Below are 14,881 nucleotides of genomic sequence, written 5' to 3' on the forward strand. Positions count from 1 at the left end.
GCCTATTTACTGAAAAAAATCATTTGAATTTTGAATTTTTGAATTCGTATCATACCGTCCCTCTCACTCTCGTATTAAATAGTATAAGTGTCAGAGGGACGGAACGAATGCGAATTCTGCAAAATTGGTCCTTGTTTCTTGTCGAATTTGGAAAAGGATAGCCTATACGGAAAATTTGAGCACGTCCAAGGGTTTGGGCTGAGCGTTGACGAGTCAGTTCCCTAACTGCAGTGTATCCTATTGAGTCCTGACATTTTTTAACAAAACTAGTGCTAAAGTCCTAGACGTGGTTACCTGCTTTGTTATTTTGGACCTAATTGGACCTAATCTTCTAGCAGGTATTTATTAATCGTAGGTTAGATTTACTTAATACGGTATTTGACTATTTTGTATATGTTTTATAAATTAAAACTACACAATGCCTGTTATCGAATAGAAAAACAATTTTTAAGCTACCTTTACAAATAACAAAGTTATAAAGGTTTGAAATTCAAGGTTAGACCGAGAAAGTCATACTGGCATGTGACGTCACACGCCAGTACCGCCATACTTGCTGCAGAGAAAAGCGTTTGAGCAAGAGACAGGTATATGTATAGATTTTTCAAAAAATCACTATAAATCCAATTTTCAACCGATTTAAACTTTCTCTTCGCTAAACACTATATGTATGTCTATATTTTCATAATAATATTAAGATATGGCAGAATCAGGAGTTGTCAAATACCGTATTATGTGGCTCATTAAAAACACAATAAGTATTTGTATATTTTTTGCTTTTGATTAAGTAGCTGAATTTGCACAACAAAATCTAAAATTAAAAAAGAAATTATAGGTTCTATTATAGGTTCTATTCTAATGATTTGGTTTAGGCAGATCATGAAATTCCTAGGCATATCATGAAACGCCGCCATATCGGTTCTGGCACTTCGCCGGCCGCTGCCGCGGCACGCTCGCTTCGCTCGCTCGGCTCGTGCGTCGTGATCACAATTAATACTAACCACTCCTCGCTTCGCTCGTCGTACCTAAATTTTCTATATAAATAAATAACAACTAGTGAATACTTTATTTACCAACAAAATTCTAACCTCTAAAATACGGGCAGACGTCCATGGTTTTTTCACATTGTGCACAGAATCCGTTTGATTCACATAAAAAGAACGGAGCTGATGTCCAAAAGCTTCTTTTGCACTTTATTTTGAATTCAATCACTATTTTCGGTTTAAAGATCATTTTGTTGCGACGCCGACATTTTTCACGCGCTAAACAAACACGGGCGGTCAGCTGGTCACGGCCGCCATTGCATACGCAGCGCCACCAGTGGCCAAATAAGAAACTATTTTACGATGTGCCCGGTATAGAGCTAGGAATATCGACGAATGCGTTGCTCTAATCGATCTGCCGTATTATTTCTCAGGCACATCGTGATATGCCTGGCCAACGTTTAGGCATATCATGAAATGGCGGCGTTTCACGATATGCCTAGGAATTTCGTGATCTGGCGGATTTTACGATCGGCCGCCGACATATAGATTTTTCAAAACATCACTAATAAATCCAATTTTCAACCGATTTAAACTTTCTCTTCGCTAAACACTATCTGTATATCTATATTTTCATAATAATATTAAGATATGGCAGAATCAGGAGTTGTCAAATACCGTATTATGTGGCTCATTAAAAACACAATAAGTATTTGTATATTTTTTGCTTTTGATTAAGTAGCTGAATTTGCACAACGAAATCTAAAATTAAAAAAGAAAAAGTTTTAGGTTCTATTCCAATTAAAAAAAAACATATTCCAAGTCTGACAGATCTGCTGTGCTATTTTGCTTCCAGCTGTAATTTAGCAGAAGGTCGTCATGTCGTAATGTCACGTGTAGGACGCAGGCGCAGCGTGACAGTTGCGCACGCGCGTGATTTACGGCGCGCCCGCCGCGGCGCCACTGTGCTCCTGTTACAATAGGGTTGCTAAACATTAAATAAAATAAAAAAGACATTAAATCTCTATCAAGAAAAGTTATGGTGATAAAATACAGAAAGTATTTACGTTACCGTAGCAAGTCGAAATTCCCACTAACAAAAATTAGCACAAAAACTTATTTAGTATACTTATTTATTATTTAATTTATTACTATTCTTTTTCTCGTTTAGGTTTTTTTGGTATTTTGTGTTTTTTATATAATTGTTTTTTTTGTATTACTTATTATTATTTATTTTTATAGTTGTAATTAATTATTTAATTTTGTTTGACATTGTTTGTTTTTTTTTGATTATTTGTGTTTATTTAGTATACAATGTTAAGATAGAAATTTCTGTTTTTTTTTATTTGGATTAAAATACAGATATTAAATGTAGTGCAATAACATCAAAAAGATATGATTTATCTTCCAGCTATAGTGCCATACGTCTTTAGACATCGTAGGTTACCTCTGAAGGAAAGACCCTCACGTAGTCTAAACTAACTTTTTGAACAACAGATAGGTACTCAGCGGCCAAAATGTTGGCCCACTCTATGTACATACAAAATTACCTTACTTATTAATTACCTTAGGTACATTTGAGGGCCAGTTTTATGCAGCTCAGTATACCTACATTTTTGTGTAGTAGGTAAATATAGCAATAGTATGTTTAATAATATGTATTAAAATTAAAATTTAGCAGTTTTGGCGGCAACCCTAATCAAAACGGCCATTCAAGACGTAGATGGACAGTTTTAACGTCAAGTAGAAATATTATCCCCGCCATTGTACCCTCGTCGTTTGTTTACGATTAATTCGAGCTACGACCTGCAGGGCTACTATGAAACTCGAAACTCGAAGTTCGTATCGTACCGTCCCTCTCGCTCTCGTATTGAATAGCATAAGTGTCAGAGGGACCGCACGACACGAATTTCGAGTTTCGAGTTTCGTAGTAGCCCTGCTGGTAATTGTTTAGTGTTATCATGTTGCCGTGCAGTTTGTAGGCATAAGACACTCACGACAAGCTATGAAGGAATTAACGGCGAAACTTGCATCGCTCTACCATGGACACTATTAGCAAACCGAGCTCTTTGACTGTGTATTTAGATGGAGCACTGGTAGGACAGATCTTGCTCGTTTCGTAGTGCCGCAGTAGTCTTACCTAAAGCAACGTTCGCACCAGAGATGTGCGAGGATGTGTCGCGAAGAATATGTTTTTATTAGCCAATAGAAACGCTTTATTTACCTCGCCTCACTCGCTCCTGTTTCCACCAGAGATGTGCTAAAATCTAAACCGGTGGGTAGAAAAATTTGAAAAAATTCAGGATGGTATTAAGTATATCAAACTTTCAAGTAAAACTATAGTAGTTTGCTTGAGAATTATTAGTAGTTTTACTCTTAAATAGCAGCCAAAGGTATAAAATATACCTAAACTTGGAAGATTCCGTATAAAATACGAAATCCTTAGAAAAATATTACTTAATTTTTTCGTAATGGCTACGGAACCCTATTTTGGGCGTGTCCGACACGCTCTTGTCCGGTTTTTCTCTGTGGCCCAGCAGGTGCGCGCTCGCTCTTTGCCAAAGACGAGCTGTCACTTGGTTACTGAAAAAAACATTCCTTGCAACAACATCCTCGTACATTATTGGTGGAAACGTTGCTTAAATCAAGTGCACGGATAGCAGAATAAGTAATTCGTTTATTAAGAATACTTGATAATTTACTTGTTATCTTACTTCTCCACTACACACTTTGCAGTCGAGAAGCAAGGTAAACTAATGAAATTAAATGATTTAGAAAGAGATCATGTCTGCGTCGAAATACAGGAGCTTACAAAAGGTGATCGTTATCGTCGTTTCGTATCATCGTATGTTTTAAATTGCCGTAATTTTTTTACCTACATTTTCACTTTTTTTCTAGCAGAAAATAAGCGAGAAAATTTTGTCGATATTATTTTAAAGATCTCAGACAGACAATAAGATAATATTTTCTGAAATTAAATTGAAAGCTATGTACATAATTATGTCGGTTTGTAAAGCTTTTTTAAATTTAATGATAATTTGAAATAAATACCTTTCGGGTAATATTTGTTGTTTTCGCTAGACATTTGTGCTTTTATAATATGTATATCATGTAACAACACCAAACAGCATACTTATGTCTTTACCTTTCGTGATAATGGCATACTTAAACAAGCATCCAAAAATATTTGCGCTTTACAGTGTAAATCTCAATACTTTTTTATTTTCGAAAGCGCTCATCCCAATTTCAAAAGGTTCTCCAATTTGCACTTTAATAGTGAGTCGTAAAGTTTAAATTTCAGACGTGAGTTTAGTGGAATTAAGACTTTTTAATGCGAGTGCGGGTGCACAACAATGCAAATACGTGAGTCAGGGCCGAGATTCCTGCACTAAATAAAGTGCAATCATCTCAAGTATTTATGCATGTGCAATGATTTTAGGGTTCCGAACATGAAAGGTAACAGCAGGACCCATGACTTCCTCAACCCATTCTCCAAGAAAATATCATCACCATCATCATCGTCATCAGCCGAAAGACGTCCACTGCTGAAAAAAGGCTTCCTTCTTAGAAGGGCTGACAGGTAGTAGAACACGGGTGACGTGGGTACACAGGTGGTAGGACCTTGGGAAAGGCCCGCCCGGATTGCTACCACCATCTTACTGGCTAATCCTGCCTTGAAGCAGCAGTGCTTGCACTGTTGTGTTTCAGCGTGGAGAGTAAAATTACTGGCACTTGAGGTATCCCATCTTAGGCCTCTAGGTTGGCAACGGATTTGCAATCTCCCTGGTGTTGCAGGTGTCTATAGGCGGTGGTGATCTCTAACCATCAGGAGACCCAATTGCTCGTTTTCTATCCAGTCGAATAAAAAAAAAGCCACAATGAACATCTCGCCATCCACCGCTAGGTACATACAACAAGAACATGTATTATTTTTAACTATAAACATTTTTATTACTTTGCTCACCTGCGATCTATGTTCATGCAGCACCTCCACAATGCAAGAACACACACAAATCACACAAACTCAACTATCACCACCACCATAGCACGCTGATTATGTTTCGAACTCAACCAGAGTTCATCCTCAAAGCTACATAACCGTTCACCATTTTGCGAACCGGCTGATCTTCCTTTGGAACCATCATACATTGAAAATACATCAAAAACAAACTGATACACAGGTAATAGTAGTCTTAATGTCTAGGTCAAATCTGTCATAAGTAATTTATAACATTTAGTTTCTTCGGAACCTTTCATTGGTGTTCCTGCTTGCACTTTATTGAAAAGCTGTATTTCCTTTTATTTTTCAATGTTAAAGGCGAAACAACAAAATGCCAAATTTCACACGGTCGCTGTACGCGGAGCGAGTCAAGGATTCTTTCTTACTTGATTTATTGCCTGTGGTTTACATCTACCATACCGATAAACGTAACATTTATTTGTTTAACTAAAGGAATATCATAAATGGTTTTAGTTTTAGCTAAGTAGGGCGAGTACGACTGTCTGTGGCTAGAATTATCATTTGTTTGCTTTGTTTGGTTGGTTAAATGTATTATTAATTAATCAATAAAGCCGAAGCATTAAATGGTAGAGGGTCGTGGGTTCAAATCCCGGCTCGCACCTCTGAGTTTTTCGGAATTCATGTGCGAAATTACATTTGAAATTTACCACGAGCTTTACGGTGAAGGAAAACATCGTGAGGAAACCTGCACAAACCTGCGAAGCAATTCATGGTGTGTGTGAAGTCCCAATCCGCACTGGGCCCGCGTGGGAACTACGGCCCAAGCCCTCTCATTCCGAGAGGAGGTCTGTGCCCAGCAGTGGGACGTATATAGGCTGGGATGATGATGATTAAATGGTTAACTTACGCCATAAATGTCTTCTAAGTCACCACACATGACAGTCCGACTTTCTATGTGGTGTTGGTTCCCTCTCGCCACATACACACTGCAGTGCAGACATCATAGTTAGCAACAGACAGCACTGCTGACGTCGTTCTAGTGACGTCATTTTTGCGATCGCTAATATGACGGTACCGCTAAACTAGAAAACCTGAGCTTTAGGGTCACAGCTCATTACAGCCACCCGGCACCCGACCAGCACCGCCTCGCCTCGAGCGGTTAGTATTCTTCAATATCAACTCCGGTGCGTCACCGGATCGCCTCACTCGCAGGTTTGCCACGCGCGGACGGCGAGTGACCACTCGGGACAGCCCGCTGCTCACCGCCATAGTGACACATGTGCGACACCACGTAGTGGACGCCGAAAGTCGCCGGCAGCGTGCCGGTGCTCTAATTGAAGCTGTGAGCTTTAGTCGGCAATAATACCGCCTAAAGGAAGAGAAGTCCATTGCATTTGCATTTGGTGTATACTTTAACTTATAAAATAAGGAATTAAGGAATATTCTGAGGCACAAATTAAGTAATATAAACTTTTTTCACACCTCTCCTTCAGAAAAGTAACTTTTCCTCCCTGACGAGAGGGAGCAAAGTGCAACTTTTCTGTTCAAGGCTTTTCTAAGTGTTTTATTACAAATGCCATTTTTTTGAAGTTGATAATTGTAAAGCCACGCCATTTTCCATGCTGGTTGTTCTTTAATAATATTTACATTATTTTTTTTCAAGTTTCTTAATGCTCGGTGTGAAAAGTTGTATGAGCCACTCGGGAGCAAAATTATTTTAATCTTGGGCGTTAACACTTGAATCCCTCATTACGCTCAGGATTCTACTTTATAATCCCTCGCTACGCTCAGGATTCTATTGTAGAATCCTTCGCTACATTCTGGATTCAATGTACGCCCTCGCCGTAAATACACCATTTTGCTCCCTTGTGACACAAATAACTATTGTGATTTGAAAACTCGCATTGCTAATGCGCACAATTGTGTAGGCATCCAAATCCATCCTGACACATAACTTTCCCTACTTTCACTGTTCCATTAAACGGGTTAAACCGTTAACTCGGTTAAATTCGTTAACCGCTAATTATTGTGGATTACGAAACTGCGCGCGCGCGGAGGCGTGCCATTGATTTGATATTCATTCATAGCTACGTTGTCCTATTAAAGCTTGGCTTAATAGTTAATAAATATTATGCTATGAATTAGAATGTGGTTTTATGAATGGACTGATTTTATTATTATTCATTGGAAAAACAATGAATTCTGTAAAGTTGATTACATTGTAGTAGTGTTTATTAGAAATATTTTTCCTAGTATAAAATATGTACTTAACTAATGAGATGAGGTAAACCGCGAGCTTAAGTCAATCTACTATTTGAGGCGTCCACTCCACTTCATTTTAAGCTTTCCGACAGTCTAGAGTTCCAGACTTAACCTAGGCTATTGAAGAAGAAGAAGAAGAAGATTGCTAACAAATTTCCCGTTTTTTTTTAAATCTAATCATTGCTCCTGAAAAACAATACAGTTTTTTAAGATTTTTGTATTTTTTATTTCAATTCCAAATTTTTACTTTTACGGTCATCCCGTAAAACCTAAATTGAAAATACAAACTGAAAATATAGATGCACAGAAAAACCAGAAAAATAAGACCATCACTGGGAATCGAACCCAGGTCCTCGGTAATCCGCACCCGCGTGCTGATGTCCATCAGTGGTTGTAGCGGTTTTGTAGCACGCGGTGTAGCATCTATATTTTCAGTTTGTATTTTCAAATACAGTTTTTTATTTGATTCACCTCTGTAAAACAATTAAATTAACATTTCTATAATAACTCTATGCGCCTCATTTCGGCGGTTTGTGGGAAGCAAGCGTAAAATCCAGCAAGTAAGCTCAGGTCTGTCCTTGGCCACGCAAAAACGTACAAAGAACAAATTGATCTGTTTTGAACTCACTTCTCTTATCCTCTACGCACAGACCCCAGCTACTTTTACCCTTAGCCCACCATATTTCCTAATGACTGTAACGTACATTACAAATATAGATATCGCAATATACTAGATATGTAAATAAGGTACGGGCGCCAAGCATTCAGCTTCCTAATTGCATAAAGCATGTCGACATGTACATTATATTTTCTGTTATCGGTGACGTTATCGCCGAGAAATTGAACTGCGCTTCCTTGGAGGTGAACCTGTGACCCGAGCAATCTTAGAACGCCGGTATTGTGTAACTTGTGCGTTCTCGTGTCACTGTGTGAATGACTGATTATAAAAGTTTTTGTATTTGGTGCTATTTTCACATACATCGTGTCAGTGGTAAAATAAGCTACTGTTCGTTTTGTGAAGAAAGCTGAGAAATCAAGGATTTATCTCAATCTATTTGAGCTTCGAGTTGTTTTTTTGCAGATTTTTATTTAAGTTCTAGTATTGTATTGTATTGTAACTCTTTATTGTACATAAAACATATAAAATTACAATTAACAAGAGAAAGAGATGTACAAAGGTCTAGTGACAGGAATGCCTTCAAATTTCAATGCAAATATAGTCAACAATATTATTGTCAGACAAAAAAATTTTTTTTTAACACACAACTCATTTTTACTCAACTAACTCGCAGGTAGGTAATCTTGATGTCTTAGTTTTAGGTGGTACATTTTTGGAGCCAAAATAAACTTTTCTTTCTTTCTTTCTTTCTTTCTTTCTTTCTTTCAAAAAGAAAAGTTCTGTATCACTGACTGGCTGCCTAACTTATCAATGCCTAGCCCAAACTTTTGGATCTACAATGCTGAATTAGCAAGAGGATATATGTACTCGTAATATGTGAAGTACAAACAAGGACATTTTCCACATAATATTCGCAACGAGTTGTGATGAGTTCTACTATGGAGGCCAAGCCGGGGCCGTAAGATGAAGCTTGTGAATAAAGATAAAAGTAAAATTCTGAAATTCAATACTTTTTCATACTTATAAAAATGAATAATGAGCAATAAGAAATGCGTTCTCAAGTTACAAACAAATATTCTGATAGAATAATTTATCATATGTATCCACAAGCTAATAGTCATATAACTCCAGATACCATAGACAATAAAGCTTCCTTCTATGTACACAAGTTATTGCCGTAGTAATAAAGGAAAATACAACATCGAGATCAGAATACCTAATCTTTGTTTTACAGTGGCCATACAAGTTTAAAACTGTTGTATAAATTCCATATATATAGACCTGAGTTACAATGCAGGTAAAGGATATTGTGTTGTTAAGTAAACTGTATTTCTAGGAAAGATGGCGTAATCGTTAGTCGACAGATATCAAAATAATGTATACATGGCTCTCGTATTTAGTATGACATACAAATTAAAATAATAAATTATGTAATGAAATAATAATTACGAAAAATAGCCTGCCATCTCTTTCCGTTGGTGTTGTAAAAGGTGATTAAGGGACTCAGGAATTAAAAATATAGGTATATTTAAAAGCATAAGCGCTGCCTAATTTTTAAAATATTATAGTCTCTGTATATTAAGCGATAAGGCCGCCTATTGCTCACCTTGTAATTTTAATAATTTGTTTTCTGTATCGCTTACTATGTCTGGTGTACAATAAAGAGTCTTTGTATTGTATTGTATTGTATATTTTTAAAAGCATTACTAATTACACAATTGGTATTATTTTGGCTCTATTTTGAGAAACTAGTACTACTCGTACCGTCGTACAGTCGTGTTCATAAACTTGTGAGCAAAATATTGATCAAAAATATCTGAACACGACTCTATTGATAACGGCGTAGAACGTGTTCAGATATTTTTGATAAAATTTTTGCCCACAATTTTATGATTTCACTTCTATTAATCTACATTTGTCGCACTGACTGTACAGGCGAGGCAAGTAATAGAGCTATTAAGATATAAATTCCCAGCGAATGTACAACGAAATGTGCGCGTGCGTCGCATCGCTAAGCATGTATTAGACTTAGGTTCGGAATACTGAGAAATCAAGGACTCTGTGCATGTTGAACTAAATTACAAGCAGTTTAAGATATATCGCAAGATTTGCAACAATACTTCTGATCTAGCTCCACAGGGTACATTCGGAGCAGACGTTTTTAAAATATTGACTCTACCTACACATATTACGTTTTCACTTTCGTGATTTTCACTCATAGTCAAAAAACCACAAACGGGGCTTATCACGCTAAAACACACGAGTAATATTTACCTCGACGTTTCAACCACATTACAGTGGCCGTGGTCACAAGTAGACTGAAGTGTAGGGTGTCAAGTCTGCTTAGCAGCGCGAGTCCTTCGAACTACCCGCACTTGATCACAAAAAGTACCGACACTCATATCTCGAACTACCGCACTTGGTCATTTTACCTACAACAAAAGATGAAGAAAATATTTCAGCGTCGAAAATGGAAATGTACCTGCTAGTTCATTTACAAACTAGGTTTTGTATAATGTTGGAAGTCTGACAGTCTACTTCCACCATACTCGTTACTGTGGCAACAAAGTGGTCGAAAAGTCATCTAGGTAAGAAATTACCAAGAACATCTCAAAAAATCCTCTAACTGGTATGTAAAGGCAGTTCTCACGTATGCCACAAACACGACCTGAGCTCACGAACACCGGCGGAATCTCACGAGCATCCACGAAGACAAATTCGTGCGGTATCGGCCATCTGCTCGCCAAATATGCCCACACGCATCCATGGTTTGAGGCGGCCAATAAGGTAACTGGTGACGATGTTGATACCCAGTATGGTGGTGGTAATTTTCTCAATCATTGACACGGATATAAATGCTTTGGATTTGATCTCATCTTCTTTTATTAGTTGTGAACCATGCCCGTGACTTCGTGAAATTCTTGCTTTCGTATCGTTGTATTGTAAGAACAATAATATCTACTATTTTCCGTAACAAATTCATTTTAAAAACTACAGGGTGAAATTTTTGACGTGACGCAAAATTTGTGTTTCGAGCTCAGTTAATGCTGGGTATATATACATATAATATATTAACTATTTTATTTAAATTAGTCAGATGAAATTTCCGGCTTCGTGCATTGTTCATGATGTATGTATTTCAATAATGTCTAGAAACCACAAAAATCAGACTTATTTAAACAAAAGAGTTAATGTATTATCCACACTAAGCTCAAAACGCTTAGTTTGCATCACATTGAAAATTTCACCCTGTATTTCACCCTGTATTTGCGTGCCAAGTTTCATCCAAAGCAAAACGTTAATTCTGTAACTATGGAATTTTTAGCTGTCATAAAAAATAAAATCAAACACAGGTCAACTCACTATGTTCCTTAACTACAAACTCCGAATTTTAATCCAACTGTCCTATTATCTAGTTAACATTTTAACAAACGTTTACAAGCCGACAACCAAATTGAAACCTTCCGAGGGCCGGATGTAGCTAATTCACTAAATCCAAATGCCCACGCGGTTTGTTTGACCATAACAGCTTTATGGGACTCTACACTCATCATCTACGACTGAGAGAAGAAATTGATTGTGATGCTACTAGGAATGATGACGGAGTGTTTATAGTTCGCTGTTTGGTTATTGTTATGTGTGGAGGGACCATAAACGGGATAAACTTGTTAGTGAAGCAAATATCCGTTGAAATATGGCTTTGATTATACCAAAGAGAGAAAGATATACGGTATTTTAGTTCAAATAAGCACCAAGCCGAAATTTGAGTCTGACACGAACTGTCAGGGAATGGAGTAAATACTCTTTCATCGTCTGCATTTCCGAACAGATACAACAAACATATAAGATAATCCAAGATCTAGAGATCTTCAATTCTAGAGTGAATAGGTAGGCTGTTAATGGACCAGTGACACTTTTGGCTTTATATCGTTCCTCTCTCTTCTCCTATTGAATACTGTTAGCGTGTGCAGAACGGCACGATAGTGTTCAAATTTTGTATTTCGAATAGTAAGACCTGCGCTTTCCATCAGTTGGAACTCATTGGTAGTCAGTTTAGCTTTTAAAAAAATTTTTTTTTTTGTTTTTTGAAATTAGAATGTGTTTTTGTAGGCATTTAAACCTGTACAACTTTTAATTGTTTCGATAGGATGTTTCCACACGTCACTATTGACAAATAAATACAAGTGAGCAAGTGGTTTATTTGGATTTTTAGTACTTCTGCTCGGTCGTTCAAGACGTGAGAGTTGTAATCCTCCGCAAGCAAAAACTTTTCCTTTTTAAACAAGCTTAGATATTGTCGAGGAAACGTGCTAAATAAAAAAAAATATACATTTCTTCTTTTATTTTGCAACAAGATTCCTGACCTTTTTTCCTAAACTTGAAACAATTAATAATAAAATTCTCAACGGCCCACTAACCCGGGTCTCAGCAAATGCTGTCGCAACCGAGAACCGAACCTGCGCCCACGCCGCGGCGCCTACACCCTCCCACGTGCGCTACTGACTGTGTCCACACTAAAATGTTAATGACATAAACAAGACGGATAATTGTTTTGGCTTCTTATTACCGATGTTCATATGCTCAGATACAAAAACGCCGTGGTGACTCAAGCAGAGGATCGTGGGTTCAAAACCAGGCTTTTCCAATTCCAAGACCATGGGTGAAATTGCATTTGGAATTTACCACGAGCTTTACAGTGGAGGAAAACGTCGTGAAACCTGCGCAAACCTGCGAAGCAATTCAATGGTGTGTGCGAAGTTCCCGATCCGCACTACCGCACTACGGCCCAAGAGAGTAGGCTTGAGCAGTGGGACGTACGAGTATACCTATAGTGTATGACGTTTTTAAACTTTTACACTTTCGTGATTTTCACTCGTAGTCAAAATACCACAAATGGGACTTTTTTTTTATTCGACTGGATGGCAAACGAGCAAGTGAGTCTCCTGATTGTACGAGATCACCACCGCCCATAAACATCTGCAACACAGGGGTATTGCAGATGCGTTGCCAACCTAGAGGCCTAAGATCCTACCACCTGCAAACTTATCACGCTAAAACACACGAGTAATATTTACCTCGACGTTTCGACTACATTACCTATAGTGACCGTGGTCACGAGTAGACTGAAGTGTGGAGTGTCAACTGCCTAGCAGTGCGAGTCCTTCGAACTACCTGCACTTGATCACAAAAAGTACCGGCACTCGTCTCTCGAATCTCGAACTACCCACATTTGGTCATTTTTATTTGTCATCTCCATCACTCTCGTCGTCATTACTCGTGTGTTACAGCGTGATAAGTCGCGTTTGTGGTATTTTGACTAGGATAGTGTGATTTCAACAGTTAGTACACTTCTTTCCTTTACAGTTAACTTCCTGGCATCGGTAAGCACCTGGCGATTGTGCCCCACACAGTACAATATAAATGGCCCTGTTTATACTGCAGAGTTCCTCACTCGTTCCAATCGTTTATTTAACTTTTGGCAGATCACGCACGTGAAGTTTTACAATAATTTTCGGTACAATGTACTACAGAGAATACCGTACTTCATGGACGGGCACCGTCCACTTAGTGATGTGCCATTCGTAATGAAAGACCATAGACTATAAAAACCGTTTTGAAGTAAATCGATTTTGTAAATAAAACATACATTTAAAATTATTGTGATTATATTTTATATCAAAATCATTTAAAAATAATAAATACATTAATATGCCTTTAAAAAGTTAAAACAACTAAAATAGGCACTGTAATACTATTTTTAATTATACCTACCACGGGCGTCTCGTTGTGAGTGACAACAAACTGTTGAAGATGTTGTTATTACGCTTTGTTGACTTGCAGAAAATAATCAGTGCAAAAACCAATACATTGTTTGCAAATTACCTCAAAAAATATTTCTACACTGACTCAACCCGACTATTCCAAAAAACATGACCTTTTTTCTATAAATTTAAGTCCTACGTCCGCTGTTCAAAGGCTTCCCGACTTAGCAAAAAAGAACGTCAAACCTTTTTGCTTCGGAGTTTAAAAGTCAAAGGAAATACTCGATTACTGCGCCGAGTCAAATCTTCCCGCGGGAACCTGATACGTCTTCCGATGTATCGTATAACAGATCCTCTTGATCGGATGGACTTTCTCTTTATGGTCTACGAATGGCTACCGTTTTTGACAAACATTATTTTCTTGAAGTAGAAATATAGCCCTACTAAATAATTTCAACCTTTGTTTTGTAATTAATTAACTTCTTAACCGCTAATGTTTTAAATACATAAGATAAATGTATATATATATCTAATATTGTAGTTGTAACTTAAGTACACAGGTACCTGTGCATAGCGAAGTACTAAATTTGCGCTGCATTTATTATACGACATTCTATGCGGTGTAAAGGTTACAGAATCAAATATTTAATAGGTACTGTTCTAAATTCATTTTTTTTTTTTTTTTATTAACAACCAGTCGCTTTTAAACTCAGATTTTTTTAAACCTAATAACTTTTAGGCCACATCGTTTTTGTGCCGGCCAGCTACAAATTGACAAGTTTTTGCTATCGGTTAAACCATTTAAATAGCAAATAGAATGACATCAGCGTAAACTTGTTTGCAATACAAATATGACAACGCGTTTTGGCAAAACTAGTTTCTGGTTCGACGCAGCTAACGGACTTTAGTAGCCAGTTTCATTACAAACATTTAATGGGACATTAGTTTAAATGTATGCAAATGAGTAGATACTAGGTACATTAGGTATATTAGGTTATTCATCTTAATTACAACCCATTATATTTTATTTGATACGTTTTTCAATTTTGTAAAAAAATGGTTCCTATTAATTGGTTAGATAATAATTTATTTTTTGTTTATAAAAATTTAAGCCGTGGTAGCGTAGTGGTTTGACCTGTGGCCTCAAAAGCAGAGGATCGTGGGTTCAAATTCGAATTATGGGCCCGGATGGAAACTATAGCCTAAGGTCTCTCACTTTGAGAGGAGGTCTCAGCTCAGCAGTGGGATGTATATACACAGGTCGAGATGATGAATAACTCATTTATTAGAAATTAAC

At 37.3% G+C, this 14,881-nt stretch overlaps 2 protein-coding genes across 5 annotated transcripts in view; both read left to right on the forward strand.

The window, feature by feature from the left end:
• Positions 1-14,881, forward strand: part of if (integrin subunit alpha inflated) — a 186,413-nt gene that overhangs the window by 63,908 nt on the left and 107,624 nt on the right. The gene's annotated exons all lie outside the window — the stretch shown is intronic.
• The window catches only part of LOC141427662 (ubiquitin carboxyl-terminal hydrolase CYLD-like), a 15,164-nt gene continuing 4,616 nt past the window's right edge, over positions 4,334-14,881 (forward strand). Inside the window, exon 1 of the mRNA XM_074087263.1 lies at positions 4,334-4,343. Within this exon, the coding sequence (XP_073943364.1) occupies positions 4,334-4,343 (10 nt within the window). The remainder of the gene's footprint in view (positions 4,344-14,881) is intronic.

This window comes from Choristoneura fumiferana, chromosome 5 (assembly GCF_025370935.1).
Source record: "Choristoneura fumiferana chromosome 5, NRCan_CFum_1, whole genome shotgun sequence".
NCBI classification, from domain to species: Eukaryota; Metazoa; Arthropoda; class Insecta; order Lepidoptera; family Tortricidae; genus Choristoneura; species Choristoneura fumiferana.